The sequence below is a fragment of the Colletotrichum siamense genome (assembly GCF_013390195.1).
Source record: "Colletotrichum siamense strain Cg363 chromosome Unknown KSG_Cg363_contig03, whole genome shotgun sequence".
NCBI lineage: Eukaryota > Fungi > Ascomycota > Sordariomycetes > Glomerellales > Glomerellaceae > Colletotrichum > Colletotrichum siamense.
Genome location: NW_023501016.1, coordinates 3,587,124 through 3,605,201, shown reverse-complemented (window position 1 = coordinate 3,605,201; position 18,078 = coordinate 3,587,124). Strand labels below are relative to the sequence as shown.

The 18,078-nt window shown below is 54.5% G+C and overlaps 6 protein-coding genes across 6 annotated transcripts; 2 read left to right on the top strand and 4 right to left on the bottom strand.

Annotated features, from left to right (window-relative positions):
- Positions 1–549: 549 nt before the first annotated feature.
- Positions 550–4,897, top strand: choA (Cholesterol oxidase; the record flags this gene model as incomplete). Its single annotated transcript, XM_036636789.1, has 5 exons — positions 550–1,216; positions 1,277–1,393; positions 1,458–2,016; positions 2,071–2,598; positions 2,647–4,897. 5 exons carry the CDS (start codon positions 550–552, stop codon positions 4,895–4,897), a joined length of 4,122 nt encoding a protein of 1,373 aa, XP_036498058.1.
- A 489-nt stretch (positions 4,898–5,386) lies between these two features.
- CGCS363_v004939 (uncharacterized protein) lies at positions 5,387–7,891 on the bottom strand (the record flags this gene model as incomplete). The annotated part of the gene is made up of 2 exons (XM_036636788.1): positions 5,387–7,499; positions 7,563–7,891. The coding sequence occupies 2 exons, from the start codon at positions 7,889–7,891 to the stop codon at positions 5,387–5,389; spliced, it is 2,442 nt and encodes an 813-aa protein (XP_036497301.1).
- A 767-nt stretch (positions 7,892–8,658) lies between these two features.
- ucp12 (putative ATP-dependent RNA helicase ucp12) lies at positions 8,659–12,750 on the bottom strand (the record flags this gene model as incomplete). Its single annotated transcript, XM_036636787.1, has 2 exons — positions 8,659–8,909; positions 8,964–12,750. The coding sequence occupies 2 exons, from the start codon at positions 12,748–12,750 to the stop codon at positions 8,659–8,661; spliced, it is 4,038 nt and encodes a 1,345-aa protein (XP_036497300.1).
- Positions 12,751–13,310: 560 nt separating this feature from the next.
- On the top strand, positions 13,311–14,195 carry hnt3 (Aprataxin-like protein; the record flags this gene model as incomplete). The annotated part of the gene is made up of 2 exons (XM_036636786.1): positions 13,311–13,401; positions 13,462–14,195. 2 exons carry the CDS (start codon positions 13,311–13,313, stop codon positions 14,193–14,195), a joined length of 825 nt encoding a protein of 274 aa, XP_036497298.1.
- A 327-nt stretch (positions 14,196–14,522) lies between these two features.
- Positions 14,523–15,167, bottom strand: CGCS363_v004936 (uncharacterized protein; the record flags this gene model as incomplete). Its single annotated transcript, XM_036636785.1, has 3 exons — positions 14,523–14,525; positions 14,591–14,652; positions 14,765–15,167. 3 exons carry the CDS (start codon positions 15,165–15,167, stop codon positions 14,523–14,525), a joined length of 468 nt encoding a protein of 155 aa, XP_036497297.1.
- Positions 15,168–16,343: 1,176 nt separating this feature from the next.
- CGCS363_v004935 (Increased recombination centers protein) lies at positions 16,344–17,265 on the bottom strand (the record flags this gene model as incomplete). Its single annotated transcript, XM_036636784.1, has 3 exons — positions 16,344–16,635; positions 16,690–17,126; positions 17,185–17,265. The coding sequence occupies 3 exons, from the start codon at positions 17,263–17,265 to the stop codon at positions 16,344–16,346; spliced, it is 810 nt and encodes a 269-aa protein (XP_036498862.1).
- Between the last annotated feature and the right edge of the window lie 813 nt (positions 17,266–18,078).

The window sequence follows — 18,078 nt, the reverse complement described above, 5'->3', positions numbered from 1 at the left end:
CGAATTGTCCACCTCGTAGCCCAGCGTACGGCGGTACGCATGCCGTATGCACCCATGCAGGTGCTGGCAAGGATCCTCCCAGTACCCCGGTCACCCAGCATGTCGTTCTGCGGTGGGTTTGTCTATCTCATATGCTAGTGTGGGATTTCTGACTAGGAATAGTTCGCGCGGCACACCTGTCTGCTTAGCCCGCCATGGACCCCCATTGATATACTTGCTCCTCGTACCAGGAGCCCGTTTCCCTCCCTTCGTCCCCTTCATGTCCTCGTCGCCCGCATTCGTTCCATGATATCTGGCTATTTAGTTGCCTTGATTGTAGTGACTATATAGACTCTTGTGTATTCCTCCGCAGGATCCTTCTCAGTCACAGCTTCTTATCATTTCAATACTGTTCTTGGATTCCTCCAACAAGGATTGGTCACCCTCAGAGGCACTCAAACACCGCGGACTATCACATTTGCGATCAACAGAAACCCTTACACTCGAGTTTCTTAGTGCCATCAACGGCGCAGTTGCTGCTAGGGCTGAGACGCCTCCCAAATGGCACCAATGGCAACTCCCGAAGGTCCGCTCAACGGTGTCGACCCTAAGCCGACCAATATCAACGTGGCTAAGGCCAACGGATACCGCATGGATTATAACGGCTCTTCAACAAATGGCACCAACAGCGCCAACAGTTCCACGTCCAGACTCTTCTCGCCAGCTTCGGGTTCTCGCCCGACATCGTCTTCGTCCCGCTCTTACAGAGAGGAGCCTCCGTCCAACGGCATCAGATACAGTAAATCTCATCGTATTCCCACATTTGGAATACATGAGGAAGACAATGCCCCAAGGTCACGGGCGTATGCCAACGTTCGTACCTACGACGACGAGGCCCGGAGGCAATACCCTCGGATATCGAAGCCCGTTGAGTTGATGCGCAACAGCTACGACTGTGTGGTTATTGGTTCTGGATATGGCGGTGCCGTGGCCGCATCCCGCATAGCAAGAACAAAGGATGCAAGCGGCAAACGCCAGTCTGTTTGTGTACTTGAGCGTGGACAGGAGAAATGGCCTGGAGAGTACCCTAGTGGTGTCCTCGACGCATTTGATCAAGTCCATGTTTCTGGAGAGTTTGCCCCCGGATGGCTCCCTAGCACTACCATCGAGAGGGGTGATCCGACTGGCATGTACCATTTGATCTTTGGAAAGGGTTTAAATGCTGTTGTTGGTAATGGTAAGGATTTGCAGCCGCCGCCCTGTGTTGGGTGATGGCCTAGACTAACTTTTCCTTTAGGCCTCGGTGGAACTAGCTTGATGAACGCCAACGTCTTCCTTGAAGCAGACGAGGCTACCTTATCCATGCCTATCTGGCCCAAGGCTATTAGGGAAGATCCCAGCTGCTTGGAACAGTGTAAGCAACTCGTCACTAAGTGATCACACCACGTCCTACTAACACTAACATCCTCAATCTTTAGACTACCAAAGAGCTAGAGATGTTCTCGAGCCGACCCAGTATCCAGACGACTGGCCCGAACTCCCCAAGGTCAACGTCTTGAAGAAACAAGCTGCTGCTCTTGGCCTTTCCAGCAAATTTGAAATGGTCCCCCAAACAACCAGATTCCGCAACGGCCCTAACAGTACCGGTGTGGAGATGTGCCCGTCCGCGTTGACCGGACAGGACTGCACTGGTGTTAACGACGGGTCCAAAACAACGACGTTGGTAACTTATCTTGCCGACGCATGGAATTGGGGTGCCGAAATGTTTTGCGAGTGTGAAGTCCGATACATTAAGAAGGCCGAGGAGCACATTGGAGGCTACCTCATTTTCTTCGCCTGGCATGGTCGCAACAGAGGCCACTTCAAGGCAAACCTCCACGGAGACTTGATGTGGGTGCACGCCAAAGAGTGCGTTTTTCTCGGCGCCGGTGCTATTGGCACCACAGAAATCCTTTTGAGAAGCAGAGAGATGGGCCTTTCCATGAGCTCTCGTGTTGGCGAGAACATGAGTGGCAATGGTGATATGCTCGCCTTTGGGTAAGCACGCCACTTACAGCCATGCCTATTACTTGCGTGCTAACATCTAACCAGTTACAACATGGACGAGGAGGCAAATGCCATCGGAAAGCCGTTTCCCAACCCTTATAACCCAATTGGTCCTACGATTAACTCCGTCATTGATGACCGCGAAGGCCACGAGAACCCCCTCGATGGATACGTAATTCAAGAGGGTGCAATCCCTCGTTCTCTGACGCCCTTCCTCCAGACCTTGTTGGAGATGATGCCTGGATCTGTCGAAGCCACTGGCGAGTCCTTTGCCGAGAAGGTTCGCTCCAATTTCGCCAGATACCGAAGTCACATCTTTGGCGCATATCGCCAGGGCGGCTCCATGGATAATACTCAGGTCTACCTCGTCATGTCTCATGATAGCAGCCAGGCCATGCTCACTCTCAAGGACGACAAGCCTGTTCTCGAATTCCTTGGTGTAGGACGGAGCGACCATGTCCGGAAGTTGAACGACTTGCTGGCCAAGGCAACCCAGGCCATGGGCGGTACCTTTGTCAACAACCCGTTCGCTGCGTTGATGGGAGATCAACAAGTCACTGTCCACCCCATCGGGTGAGATACCCCCTTTGCTCGTAAATGAATAATGCTAAAATCTCATAGGGGAGCGTGTATGGCTCGCGACGATACTGGCGCAACTGGCGTTACGAACGATGTTGGTGAAGTTTTTGTTGGAGATGACGACGAGACACATGATGGCTTGATTGTGACGGATGCCTCTGTCATACCTGGTGCTATTGGCGTAAACCCCTTCGCTACCATCACTGCTCTTGCCGAGCGCTCCGTCGATGCGTATATTCACAAGAGGGATCTTATGATCCACCCCAACCCCAACGGCATTCTCGATCTTTTCGGCGAACCCAAGTTCGCGCCGAAGGAGGAGAAGGACACGGTAGAGCTCAAACAAGAGAACGAAAGGATTGACAAGGCCAAGTCCCTGATCCATCATGCCAACAGGGCAAAGGCGGGTGGCTTTGGATTCACCGAGGTCATGTCGGGATTCGTTCATCGCGACGATGGGTTGATTACCGACAAGCGAGACACCTACGAGCTGGCATACCGAACTGCAAAGAGTCTCTGCGAGAGTGCCAGGTTCTTCCTCAGCGTTCAGGCCTTCAACACCAAGTCTATGATCAAGGAGCCTGACCACTCAGCCATGCTCACTGGCACATTCGTCTGCCCTACCATCCGTGGATCCCCGTTCATGGTCCAACGTGGAGACTTCAACCTCTTCATTTTGGACCAGAAAGCTCCCGGAACGCGCAACATGACGTACGACTTTGACCTGCGCGGTGTCAATGGAGAGAAGTATCATTTCCATGGATATAAGGTGGTCGATTCATCGGTTGCTCTGGCCCCTTTCCAGTTCTGGAAGGCCACAAGTACACTTTATGTCACCATTGCTGAGCCCAGACGTGGACTGGAGGCTGGCGATAACTGCGACGAGCATTGGCGGCTCGGAAAAGTGGTCGCCAAAGGCATCATGCACATCCAGCCCGCCGACTTCGTCTCTCAGATCATGACCATGACACCAACGGGAAGCGGCCTGGTCAAGAAAGCCTACAGCGCGGCGAGTTTCCTGACTTACTTCACCCGCAAGTCACTGTCTCTCTTCCTGGCCCCATTCACCCCATTGCAATACCCGAGCGTCAACTATAACGGCTACGTCAACGACACTCCTCCAACGGCCTCGTTCGTCATCGTTGCTCGGGACAATGTCAAGACACGGATGCACATGTGGGAGTCGACCAACCCAAACATCGAGACGAAGAACCTCTTTTTGATTCCCGGCGCCGCCGTCGATCATCAGATTTACGCCTTACCCACGATCAAATACAACGCGGTCAACTACTTCACTCGCGCCGGCTACCGCGTTTTCATCACGGTACACCGCATCGGTCAGCTCATGGTCGCCCAGAACAACTGGACAACCTACGACGCCAGGTTAGACCTCCAAGCCTGCATCGAGCACATCCGTCAGGACTACTCGGAGGGCAATTCCAAGGACAACAAAATCTACACCATCGCGCACTGCATGGGTAGTGTTGCATTCTCCTGCGGCCTCCTTGACGGTACCATCCCGGGATCCTGGATCCAGGGCATCACTTGCAGCCAGGTCTTCATGAATCCTATTTGGAGCACCCTCAACATGGCCAAGGTCATGGCTGGTCCGATACCGCTCGACAAAATGTACAAGATGGTCCTTGGCAACTGGTTTTCTTGCAGCACCGCCAAGGATGACAGCATCCTCCAGCGTGCCCTCAACGAGCTCCTCCGGCTATACCCGGAAGAGCGCAAGGAGATCTGCAACAACGCCTGCTGCCACCGCTGTACGCTCGTTTTCGGCCGTTGCTGGAACCACGCCAACCTCAACGAGGCTACCCATAGACAGATGGACCGCTTCTTTGGCGGCGTCAACATGACGCAGCTGCACCTCCTCATGAAGCAGGGCTTCGACGGGCATGTCATGACCAACAGGCCCCTGTTCCAGCCGCTCACGACGCCGCAGAACATCCGCAGGCTGCGGGGCATCCCAATCATGCTCTTCGTCGGCCGCGACAATGCTGTTCTCACGCCAGAGGCGACGGAGAGGACGTACGAGATCCTCTGCGACACCTTTGGTTCTCATGGTAGACAGCTCGACGGCGGTGCTCCGGCTGGAATCCAGTACCGCCGCCGTGTCGTTCCGGGCTACGGACATTTGGACTGCTGGATGGGTCGCAACGCGTGGAAGGATGTGTACCCCTTCGTTCGTGAAGAGGTGGACCGCGTGGTGCGCGGGGAGGACTACCACTTCGTCGACCCAGACGACAAGTTCACTAAGATGGTGGAAAGCGGCGAGCTACTGTACTAAAAGGTAAACGGTGGTTACCGACATAGGAAATTGTACTTTTTACGCGTGCGATGTGTTTGGGGGTCTCTGGGAGACGCGGGAATTGTACATCGATACCCTTCGTTTGAGCACTGTATTTTGGGAGTTCGGAAAGAGGTGGGAATCCAAATAGTCCGGGAATTCATGCGCCGTGCATCACTACGCCGAGCAGTGGTCTCATATAGAATACGAATTGTTTTCTCTGACATCTATCATTCCATTGAATACGTCGTCAAAGGTTACCCGGACTGAAGAAACAAACCCAAACCATCAGATAATGTACATTTACGCCGCTCCCAATTTCCCATAGTCATACTAGCCGTACACACATTATAGTCCCACCGTAAACCTTTTTTCCCGCTTTGAAACACTTCAGAAATACCTTCCAAAAAGTGTGCAAACACTTGCCCAAACCGAAAACAAGGGGACACTCGGTACTCATACACAGGAGGGCACGAAGGTCCCCTAAGCCTAAAACATCTCCGTCAGGGGTTTGACGTAGTTTGCTTCCAGCGCATCCCAGTCTACCACACCGGCCTCCCGATCGGCGACCTCGGGTTCACGGAACGACTCGTCGTAGACTAACCGTGTGTCGTCGCGGTAGATGAAGCTCTGCCTGTGCCACTCCTCCTCGCTCGGGGGATCTACGCGGGCCAGGGCAACGTCGAGTTGCTCTACAACGCCCTTCGAGCCGGGTGTCTGCCCGTCGTCCTCCCAGGCAACCCACGCCGTCGTCCGACCTCCTTCGACGTCTATCTTTGTGGAAGACGGAACCCACTCGAATGTACCGGTAGTGCGCTCTGGTGCGGTGATCTCAATGACCTGCCCGCGGCGCCTCTTTTGTTGGTAGCTGGCCGATGAAGACGTGGACGTCACCACACGGCTCAACTTAACTTCAAAAACCCCTTGAGTTGTTGCGAAACCGCCTCTGGCAAAGCCGAGCCACTTCGTTAGATGCGGCCGAACAGTCCATTCCGTCCCTGCTGGAGCCAGGAGTTGAATACCCAGAATCTCGCTAGTAAGCACCGACGTAGGACCCGAAGACCAGCCATGGCAGTGAGAATTGCGAGCAGCAGACCAATACGCAGGGTACTGTATGCCGCCGTCAACGCGGAATCCCTCAGCAAGCGTCGAGTTTGTGAAACCGGGTCCTTCGAGCAAGTAGGACCACTCAAGTAGCATCAGCTCCACGGCCGCATCGTGGTTGTCGGCGGCGGAGTGTGCGAGGAGCTCGAATGAAGATACAAATGGCGAAATGACGTTGGGAAACTCGACGGCAGGAGCGCCATGCTTGGTCCACCGCGCCTGTAGGTTTCGAGAGACTTCCAACCCCCGAGAGTAGTGTGTTGCACCTGAGATGAGGGCCCAGCTATTGCCGTCCTGGGGGTCGGTATGCTCTGGACCCCTACAGCTTCGTCTGCCGATGTTGTCCGAGTAAAGGCCGGTGTCTTTGCAGAACAGCTGTTGGAGTCCGGCGTTCATGACGATACGCAGTCCTGTCCATACTCCATGAGGCCGCGCCGCTGGGCTGTCGTCTCCGAGCCATTTGGCCAATTTGACGCTCTTACCCAAGACCGTGCTAAGGATGGCGCTGGCTTCGAGATTGTGGCCTGTCATGCCGGGGCGCAGCCAGTCGGCGCCGCTAGTGACGTGCATAAGACCGGTATGGTCGACCTTGTCGATGCTCACATTGAGAGCCTTAAGGTAATTTGGCCAGCGCTTTGCAAGCCACTCCACATCTCCAGAAAATTTGACGTAGTTGTACGTGCCCAGCAGAGTGTGTAAATGGTATGTGTCACTAAACTCTCCACGAAACCCCAGGGGGGGACCCGCCCACGGCAGTGAGCCGTCTTGATACTGGTGATCATAGATCACATCGAGAGCATTGCGCACCGCAACCATGTCGTATGTACTCATGGCAATTCCCGGCACGGCAATGTACATGTCGCCTGGCCAGACGATGCGGTCGCGCTTTGCACCGTCCGTCGTTACCGCTGTCCCGTTCGCGACGGTGAAATTGGAGTACCAAGACCCAGTCGGAGATTCGTTGTGGTCAACATTACGGTTGTAGTCGATGATTGCTGATCCTTCCTTGGGGTCGATGGTAGACAGCTGAAGTGTGTATGCACCAGCGTACCAGATCCGATTAAGCATGTTGCTAGAGCTGTGGAAGTATCCTGAGTAGGCCCGACCGTTGGACTGGGAAGGAAACGCGGTGCAGTTCACCCAGAGACCCTTAAGGGTCACCCACGGCTTGTCATACGGGTTCCTGTCGGCAGGGTCCAAAGGCGCCTGATCACCTCCCAGTACGGCCTGTTCATCTCTAGCTTGCCTTACAATTACTTCATCTGGCAGAACTGGGTATTCCGGCATTTGCAAAGTGAGGTACTTGAAGGCACCCCTTATAAAGTCTTTCCCCACGCATACGGTGCCGGTATTCCCGTCGAACTCGAAATGTAGGGGCAGGTCTCGTTCCCGTTGCTCAGTCGTGGTGTCCGGGAGCGGTCCGGCGAACAGGGAGGACTCGGAGTATGCCAGGAAGATTTCGGGGTCGTTGCCGGTAGAGGAAACATCGAAACAGACGCTGTAGGGAGACAAAAATTAGCCGAAAGACTTCACTGGTGGGAGAGACGTGAGTAGTGGATACCGTCCAGAGATGTTTTCCTCGAATTCCAGCGTCAGCAAGCCGCCGGGACCGATTGTGACGCCGTGTTCCAAGATATGCGCCGCGGCCGCCCCAACTTCCACCGGCCGGTGGGATGTCGTGATGTTGCCCTCAACATCCCAGATGCGGGACGGGACGATGTAAGTCTTATCTTCTGGTGCCTTCACATATCGCTCCCAGGGACCTCTAAAGACGGGCTCTTTGGGGAGGGAATCCGGATTGATGAAGGGCGGGCGCACTGCCGCCAGGACGGTCGGCGGCGCAAGAATGACGAAGGAGGCCCATTGCGCATGTGGCGTGGTAAGCTTCATGGCTCAGCCGGGAAGTCGCCAAAGTTAAAGTTAGATGTCGACAAGAAAGAAGGAAGAGGATCAGAAGCGTCGGAATTGCGATCGGCTCGTTGAGGCCATCCGGACAGTTATATTTGGCGCCGTTGTCAGGTGCGGTTGGGAGAAGACAGATGCGGACGGTCCTGTTGAGAGGAAGACGCACGAGCTCTGTTGATGTGCGTGTGTTGCGTGTGCAATGTCCGTTGCAGAATTGGGGGAGGTGCTATGGTTTGGTCACCACCCACCACCACCTCCCTCCCGTCCCTCACCTCCCTCACTGCAGCAGGGAGGGCAGCAGCCATTGGATGCCGAGCTACCCCGCGTCCCCCCGGCCTGCACCCCGGTCGCTGATCACCAGGAACTTAATGCACCATCCGAAGAGACCCACCCAACGTCCGTTTGTTCGACCCAGAGACCCGAGACGTATCAGTGTACTTTGGAAACATGACAGGCAGGCTTTTCACTTATTCGTATGCGCCAGCGGACGCGTACCGCGGGAGGCAGAAATTTTCATAAGAGTGGGCTAGGTGACGACAATTGGTATCGCGGAAATGATATAGTGGATCTTATAGATGCGAAAGCTTGACAACTGACGTCGAGGCTCATGTCGAAGGTGTGTCGAAATGCAATCGTTAGAAAGCAGTAAATGGACCCTTGCTTTTATTTTCTCAGTGAGCTCCCCAGAGATCATTTCTATTCTATATCATGTCCGTATATGATTCCTTGTCAAGCCATTGCGCCGTCATCTATCATGCGTCTAGCCCATCCAACTCTATCAGCTTTCCAACCATTTGAATAACTTCGTTGTCTGTGAGGTCCATTCCTGGATTCTCAATCTTCAGCGCAATAACGTCATCAACCATACCACGAAGCCTCGATACCAGGACCCCTAGTCGCGCCCAGCCTCGGAGCCGCACCCATTCATCAACTATCAAGCCTCTTCCTAGGGTATCCAGTGTGATTGCTCCCGAGAACAACAGCAGGGTATAGGAGTTGAAAGCTAAGGAAGGTCAGTAAAGATGTATTGGAAGCGCCCGAGCCGCAGGTTACTTACGTGTGAGGTCTCGAATGAATGTCTTGCTTGTAGAAATCATGGTGAAGTAAGACATGAACGTCGCGTTACCGGAGAATCCCTGGCTGTCAAATAGCGTACTGCTTGGGTGCACAAACACCCGTCCAGTCTCTTGCGAAAAGTATTTGATCATTCGTGCCTCGGGATCCAACTCCTTGGCGCCTGAAACAGTGCTAGTGAATTTTTTGTCAGGATACTGGATACGCGCGATTTGCGGGCTGAACGCTGAAGCCGTGAGCGCGCGGAGTAGCGCCATTCCGGATCTGCTCTGGCTTTGCGAAGAGTTGACATCCTTTGATCCGACAATGCCAATCTCTCGAAGGGCCGAGTAGTACTGCATCCGCGTAGCCGAGATATCATTGAGCGTCAGATACGAGAGAAAGTTCTCGTCGCAGAAAGACCGCAGTTGCCGCTGGCCTACGCCGTCGTATCTCATCTGTTCCCAATGCCGGAAAGCCTCGAGGTCGGTGAGAAGATCACCGTCGCCCTTCGAAAACCGCATTCGCGCCTCCTTCGCTTCATTCCTCCTTTCGGAAGGTGACAAGAACGGACTGCGGGTGCTGAGTATAGCCGCGATAGTCACACAATCATCCAAACATCCAAAAATGGCGCCATAAACCATGAGTTTCGCGCATCGAAGGTCTGCAGGAATCATGGCGAGCTGCTGGCCCAAGGCGGTCATTTCTTCCCCATCCATAGCGCCTATTCTTTGCAGAAGCTTGATTGCTCCTTCAACAGCAGTGCTTTCAGGGGGAGTGGGTGACCGGGCAAGGAATGCAGCCACGTCCCTCATACCCATGGCACGAACTGAGAGACACATCTGCTCCAGAGGCACTCGCCTGATCTCAGGCTCTGGTCGTTCTGCCATTTGTTGCTCAAGGTTTCGTGTGTAGAGCTTGTAGCATTTGCCAGCTTGAACTCTGCCTGCACGACCACGGCGCTGTTTACATGCTGCCTGGGAGGCCCAATTCTCCTCGAGCTTCCGCATGTTGTTAACAGGATCATAGGTGGTCTCCTTCACCTTGCCACTATCGATCACAGCAACGATGTCGTCGATGGTGATAGATGTCTCGGCAACGTTTGTAGCGACCACAACCTTTCTCTTCCCTCCTGGTGGTGCAGCAAATACGCGTTTCTGCTCTTTCGTCTCCAAAGACGCATGGAGGGGGAGCACATGCAGTGAGGAGTTCGACTGGAGCGCTCTGCATGTCTGGTTGATTTCCGCGACACCAGGCAGAAACACGAGAATGCCGCCCGACTTCTGAGCGTAGGAAAGTTCCGAGTCAATGGCTCTCACTGTCTCGTTGAGGAGACTGTAGTTGATACGAGCGCCCAGCTTTTGAATGGTCTTTCCCATCGAGTCGCCTCGCGCGTCGTCAAAGTCGCCAACATCGCCGCCGAAACCCGTCATACCGATGATATCGTCCAGGTAGTAATCTTCGACGGGATACGTCCTGCCAGAGATTTCTACCAAGCCGACGCTGAGACCCTGTGACGTGAAGTAGCTCTTGAAAGAGGCGGCGTCTAACGTAGCACTCATGAGCACCAACTTCAGGAGGTCCTTTCGCGTCTTCAGGACCTCTCTCACAATGGTCAGAAGGAAATCTGTATCCAAGCTGCGTTCGTGGACTTCGTCAATAACAATGTGACTGACATCCGCAAGAGAGGCAATGACGTCTTCAATCCGGCCACCGGATGTTTGCAGTCTCCTGAGAAGCACACCAGTCGTCACAAACGTTATGCGAGTCTGGTTGCTTCTGCGATTCTCTCCACGAATGGCGTATCCAACTTCATCTCCGACTCTGGTGCACCGCTCCTCTGCTACACGGTCTGCCAAACCAAGTGCAGAGATTCTTCTGGGCTGCGTGACGAGCATGTTGGCACAGTTTCCCAGGCCTCTGCTGTATAGTTCGTCCAGGATGAATTGCATTGACTGCGTTGACTTTCCTGAACCAGTTTCACCACTGATGATCGTAACGTGGTTCTCATCTACGATTCGTACGATGTCTTCTTGAACTTGCCAGGCTGGAAGTGTCTTTCGCTTGGATATCATCTTCTGCCATGACGGATCCTCCTGTCTCTTGAGCCACTCTTCGCGGGTTCGAGGATCCGGCTTCCACATAATCGGCTTTGGGGGCCGCTGGGATCGAGGCCCAGTTCTGCGAGGCCGGGAGTCACTCGGGACCTCTGAAGCAGTAGAAGCAACAGCAGCAATATCGAGCAACTTTCCAGGTCGTTCTATGATGTCGTTGATGTTTTGTTGGATCCGGTCAATGGCCACGAAGATCTTCATAGGCTCCTCGCGATACGACTCGTCCAGATACGCAATGGTTTGCTTGATGATGGACAGCTTGATCTGCGCTGGCAGCTGGGCAACGACGGAAAAGACAAGTTGGGCAGGGTAATTAGGTGACTTTCGCACTCTGATAGCAGCATCAACGGACTTGCTCCCGTTTTTGACTGACTCCAGCTTGACCTGGATGATGTCGGGATCAATCTTTTTGAAGTGGTCGCCAAAAGACGACTCCATGGCAGCCACTTCGTCTTCCCAAAGCTCCTCAGCAGTCATACCTGGATACAGCAGATCGTCTGCCTTCATAGGCGCGTCTGCCGAGACTTGTCCGATGAGGCGTTGTTGCAGCATTTCAGCCGCTCTAGCCTCGCTGTTGCCGGCCTCCTCGAAAACCCGCGCACACAAGTCGAGGGCGTAACCTGACTCCGATAAACGTTTGATCGCGGCTTCCTTCTTGAGGTCCATCGAAGCGACCGAGATGCCTGCCGCGTAACTCTCAGGCAGTGCCCACGGTGGCAAATCATCCTCGGGGACATGAATCAACAGCCACTCGAGGGTCTCTTCGCGGTCTTTACAGATTTCCGTTGCTTCTTCCACATGGCTCCGTCTGAATGCCAGCTTGCTTAGCTCATCAATGATGCTCTTCCGCAGAGCAGCAGACATTTGGACCTTGTTGGGATTCCAGACCACGTATTTCTGAATGAGAGCTTCGATCTGTGTCCTCGAGCGCTTGCCCATTTCAATCTTGGGAGCTTCGGTCCATCCCTTCATCAAATTCGCCCCGCCAGGACCATTGCCAATAACCAGGCTTGATGCGCCCGGCCTGGTTTTTGCCCTCTCCTTGGCTGCTTCAGCTTCCTTTCGTTTCTTCTCCGCGGCGGCTTTGGCATCTTGTCGGTCCTTGAGTGTCTTGAATGGGTCTGCATCGTACATCCAAGCCTTGCCGTCCTTTATGTCTTGCTTCTTGATTTCTTGAAAATCTCTCCACAGAGATTTGTAGTCAGGGGGAAGCACGGTGTGCTTGTTCTGCATGCTACACACTCTGAAGAGAGCATAGGTGGCGGCGCAGTGCCTCGCCTCCAGCGCGGTAGGTCTGGTGACCAAATGCTTGAAGTCGGGATGGATCTTGAAAGGGTCCAAGGTCGTCAACTCCCGAGTCTTCAGGTCCTTCGCAGCAATAGTCACGAAGCATGCGTAACCTTCAGAGGTTTTCCGGACATCGTAGACTGGCTTCTCCCACTGTTGCTTCTGGCAGAACTCGTTGAAAAGGTTTACTGGCAGCTTTCCGGTCCAGGACGATCCGCCAATGATCTGCTTCACAGTCGGTTTACCAGCCACAGGCCCAGCAGCCTGCTCCATAGGAGACGGACCGCCATTTTTCTTGCCCTTGGCACCGTCTTTGGCCGATGAAGCAGCAGGTTGTGCTGCTGGGGCCGGCGCGGTGGCCTTGTCCTTTCCTTTGCCTTTCTTGACCATTGTCGTCGGTCAGTCGGTCAGTGTTCGGCTGAGGCGTTGTCAGCCATGCAAGGCGGCGTTCCGATGAAGGGTCGAGAATGCAACCGAGTGACTGGCGCGATTGGCAGCGCCGAGTGAAGAGATGTCGGGAATTTTTGATTAGCCCAGAGGTGTCGCTGATTGGTGAAGTTGCATCAGCGGCGGTTGCAGAAACGGCATGCAGTGGGCGCTCAGTGACCTTGGCGCCCCGAGAGAATGATGGCGAGCGCCGTAGGGCGGAGCACGGCTGCTCCTGCAGCTACCCCGCTGTGGGTAAACCTCCTGCCGACCTCCCCAAATCCCCCTCCGCCTTCTGTTCCTTACCTACCTTATTCAACCTGTCGATGCTGGTAATAGGCAGCATGCTCTGTGGCGCATTCGCGCAGGCATATCTAATATCCTCAGCTTTAATACACGCGTGAGTCACCAGCACCGGCCTTGACTCTGTTGATGATGGCAGGCTGAAGCGACAGCTTTGGCGAGGAGCGAAGCCAGTCTTTCTGTGGTCTTGAACCTAAACTCCTACTTTCATACCTGCAATCATGGCCGGGGCATCCTCTGATCCAGAGGATGCCATCACCCAGGACGAGATTCAAGGGACAGCTCCGGCCCCAAAGGCCCCGAGGAACGCCTGTGCGTCTTGAACTACATGCTCCGAACTCTAGCTCGCCGTACTAATATGATCCCGCACAGTCACGGAGCTTATGACCCGAAAGCGCAAACCCGAACCCGCAGTCGAGAACCCAAAAGCGTCGCGCGGGAGATCGTACAAAGCCCGAGACGGTCTCGGCGTCTACATCGACAATCCAGCCTCTCACCCGCCCTCACGCGTGATATATCACAATGACGACTTCGTCGCGATCAACGATCTCTATCCCAAGGCCAGCGTTCACACACTCCTGCTTCCCCGATCACCGGCGCACAATCTCCTCCACCCCTTCGAAGCGTTCGACGACGCCGAATTTCTCGCGTCTGTACAAGCAGAAGTCCTCAAGCTGAAGGAGCTGGTGGCCAAGGAGCTGCAGCGGCGATTCGGGAAAGACAGCAAAGCCGAGGCGGCGCGTGAGGCCGTCCTGAATGGCGTCGTCGAGCCTGAGGGCGATGAGTTGCCTAAAGGCCGTGACTGGCAAGCTGAGGTCATCACGGGAGTGCACGCACATCCCAGCATGAACCATCTGCACGTCCATGTCCTCTCACGCGACATGTACTCGGATTGCTTGAAGCACCGCAAGCACTACAATTCCTTCAACACTCCCTTCCTAATCGACGTTGCCGATTTCCCGCTACCACCCGACCACCCTGGTCGCGCGGGAGACCTCTTGAAGAGGGACTTTACGTGCTGGAGGTGCGGTCAAAACTTTGGGAACCAATTCGCAAGACTCAAGGAGCATCTCGCCGTCGAGTTTGCCGAATGGAAAAAGGAATGAATTCACTAGAGGCGATATCAAAGGAGCATAGAGCAAGCAGCATCATGCATGAGAAGCTATATCGGTTCCCCAGCTCGCAAGCATGGCGAGATCCAGCCTTAGAAGAGAATTGCAGATAGAATGGTATTGTATTCAGCAAGTAATGGTATCTCGGTAATGGTCGAACTCTCATGTGCCTGGCGGTCCGCGGGCGGAGGAAGAAAAAGACCTCGACACCATGTCTGAGCAAACTCGGAAGCGATACCCCAACGCCTGTCGTTTCTTGTGAAACCCTTTAGACCAAATCCCTAGAACCTTGTGTAGAAGTACATTGCCCCGTTCATCCGTTTACTGTATGGTAATAGCGGTCAGCCGAAAATTCCTCCCATCATCCTCGACCAGGGGGAGGGACGCACCTCCTCGGCAGAGTCCTCGGCGTTCGAGGGCGACTTTACGCCGGCATCTTCAAGGTCCTTGGCTGCGCATTAGTGAGCCAATGCCTTTCCACTTTGGCCAGTCGGCGGAACAAAAAGGGGGCAGACGTGTGTGTGTATGCGCGTTTTTGCGAAAAAAGCAGAGGTCGAGCTAACCTTCCTCTTCGGATGAAGACGACTCCGCCGCAGGGGATTCCTCCTTGTCTTTCGTGGAGGCGTCGCTCTTGCGGCCCTTCTTCTTGGTCTCCTTCTTAGGGGTCGGGGCGGCGGCGGACGCGTCGGACTTGCGAGGGCGACCGCGACGGCCAGGGGTGCCGCTCTTCGCGGGGGTCTCAGAGGCCTCGGCGACGGCAGCTTCGACGGCGTCCTTCTTCGGCCTGCCACGGCCTCTGCCGGTCGAAGCAGCGGGCTTCTTGGGCGTCGTGGCCTTCTTGACGCCTCCGCTTCCCTTGGGGCGACCGCGAGGACGGCCTGTGGGAACGTACACCTTCTTCTCGCCAGGGACCTTGGGGGGTCTGCCGCGGCCGCGCTTGACGGGCTCCTCAGTCGTGGGCGCCATCGCGTGTTTCGGTATGTGTAAACGGTTGGGAAATCAATGGAAGAAATTTGACTAAAAAAAATGCCAGAAAAATACGAAAGACGAGACAAGTGCGACGTTTATTCAATCCGTCGTGCAGCCTTTCTTCCGTGGTGAGTAAGAGGGAATTGGTGAGTTAGTTGTGTTGAGGAAAGAAAAAAAGGGAAGAGAAAGAGAGAAGGGGGAAGGAGGACTGATGGTTTGGCGTCTCCAATTGTGTGCAGCAGCTCAGGTAGGTACCTTACCTTGCAGCTGTTAGACCAGCGCGGGAAAAAGCGCGCTGCAGCGCGTGTTGGCGTCGCTGGAGCTAGGGGACACGCTCCGGGGTAGAGAGCCGCTAGTTCAAAAGGCCCCAGCTTGGGTGCGTCGTGGTGGAGAGCTCTTTGGCTAAACGCCGGGTAGTTCCCCGGACGTGCTTTGGGAGCCTTTGGAAGGTCCCCTGCCGCCATCTGCAGCTCGCCTTCTTACATGCTGCGAACCTTCGTCTATACATAAAGGACAGAAGAAAAGAGATGTGTTCCCGCGGCACACTTCGCTAATTGCCTGTCTCGACTCCGACTGAACTGGCACCACTGGCCACCTCAATCAAGTATCCCAGGTGGATGCGCCGATCGCGAATGCAGTAATTTAGCAACAACGATGCGTACGCGAAAAGCATAGTTTGAAACAGGGATTCGTACAGAATCGTGCGATCTGGGCACGGTGGCATGCTTGCTTTTTGTGTGAGTACGATACTTCTCTTGAGCAATGCCGCTTGTGGTATTTCACGTATGCAGCGACTGAGAACCGGAAAAAGGTAGTGCTCTTCATAGAAGCAGCGAGCATCGCCAATTTGGCGTCTATAGCTAGGAAAAATAGACAGTGTGTGTGGCAGTATATCGGTCGCAATTTTGGGCAAGGACTTGGTTTTCATGGTTCCAGGTAACGACAAGCTTTTTTGGTAATTTTTACACCGCACCGAACGTTGGCGTCAGGCCCAGTGTGCAATTATGATACAATGCTTTTGTTTCGTCCTTCCTAGTCTCATACAAGGAGCATCTTCTGGACTTCGTTTCGTCCCGTCTAGACATCTCCGCTAGTCGTTCATGAACACACGATATGTGATCTTGCTCATGCCCGCCTAGTACGGCGAATGGTGCGCGCAGGTTTGCTGTTATCCTACTCGGCAACCTTGGTCTTGACCTTGCCGCTGGCACCGCTCTTGACGCGCTTGGCGACGGGTCGGTTGAGGTGGTGCTCGGGAATCCAGCTCTCGTCAAAGTCCTTGCCGGTAGAGGAGGCAACAGCGGTGGTGTCGGCCTCAGCCAAGGGAACGGTGACGTTCACCTGGCGAACCTTCTTAGCGGTCTTGGCCTTCTTGGCCTGCGGGAAGAGGGCCTCGATCCAGGTCTTGTAAACGAAGTAAAGGGTACCAGCAAAGGCACCGGTCAGGAAGAGGTAGAGGAAGATGCTGTTGCAAGTGTCAGCGTGTAATAACTGATGCGCAGCCTAGGGGCCAACCTACATCTGGGGATCGAAGATGCTGGTGGGAGGCTCGACAACGGCCGCGGTTGCGTTGTAGGCCTGGACCTGGAAGATATCGCCCTTGGAGTTGCTGACGACAGCAACGAGCTGAAGAAGAACATCCTGGGGCTGCATGTCGAGAGCGAAGGAGTAGGGAACAGCCTTCTTGTCACCCGCCTCGACGGTCAGGTCGTAGCGCGCAGACGTGAGGTTGCGGAGGATGGCATCGCTGGGATGAGCATTCTCAGCCAACTCCTGGGTCGTAGTCAGAAGACCACCGACCATGGCGACCTGAATTGGAGAGTCTTCATGGTTGGTGAACTCGATAACGGCCTTGGTGGGACGACCGTTGACGAGCTTGACGCCAAAGATATCAGCCTCGGGGAAGGTAGCGGCAATGTCGGCCTTCAGAACCGGAGCAGTGGCATCGGTGTCGACCTGCACACGATTAGAGACAAAAGGCAATGGCGGCGCGACTCTTGAGTCGTGAACTCACAGGAGGCGCCTCCTCGGCAGCGAACGCGCCAAGGATGGGCAGGGCCAGGAGGGCCAGAAGAGACGACTTGAAGTAGACCATGGTGGATGACGGGTAGCGGCAGCGACAACAAGCAACAATTGAATGCGACTTGACCAAGTCAACAATCGCAATCAATGATGAAGGGTGGGGGGAGGGAAAGGGAAAGAAGAGATGGAGGAGAAGAATTAGATGCGAGCCAAAGGGGGAAGAACCAACCCGATACAGACCGTGTCGCTGCGGGTGCTGAGGTGTCACTTTGGCAGGCGACGGGACGGAAAAAACAGAGTGTGCGCCCACGGTTGAATCAGCAATGTGGCCTCACACGACTTGATCCACTGGCGAAGGCAAAGCACGAGAGATACCTGCGGGCTGCGGCCTGGCCTGGAAGTGTTCCATTAGATGGAGCTTCGTGCTATTGGCCAATCATCACATCAATTGACATGCGGAGCTCTGGAGGCGCAGGTGCCACTTGGAGAACCCCCCAGCCACCTGCCCGGGCCCGAACCAGGGATGCGGAGCTCGGGGACCATAGCTTCAGCACATCTCATCTAGGTACCTCGGAACAAGGGAGCTCCTATTCTTTGAGGCACCGTCGTTCTGCTTAGGTATGGTACGCTTCCCAGGAGACGACGCACACCAGACACCAGACAGCAAAACATAGCGATGGGCATCGCAAAACCCAGAGTCTTTCTCAAGATACCATAGTCATTGCCTCAATACTGAACCAACTACCGAGACGCCGCCTGCTTTGGCCTTTTTCAGCTAAGCTCTGGCTCAACTGTAACAGTACATAGAAAATGCAAATTCCCTTTGCAAAAGAATTATAACTCATACACAAGTTAGTGGTGCCTCGTTCCAAAAGCCCCCTGAGGC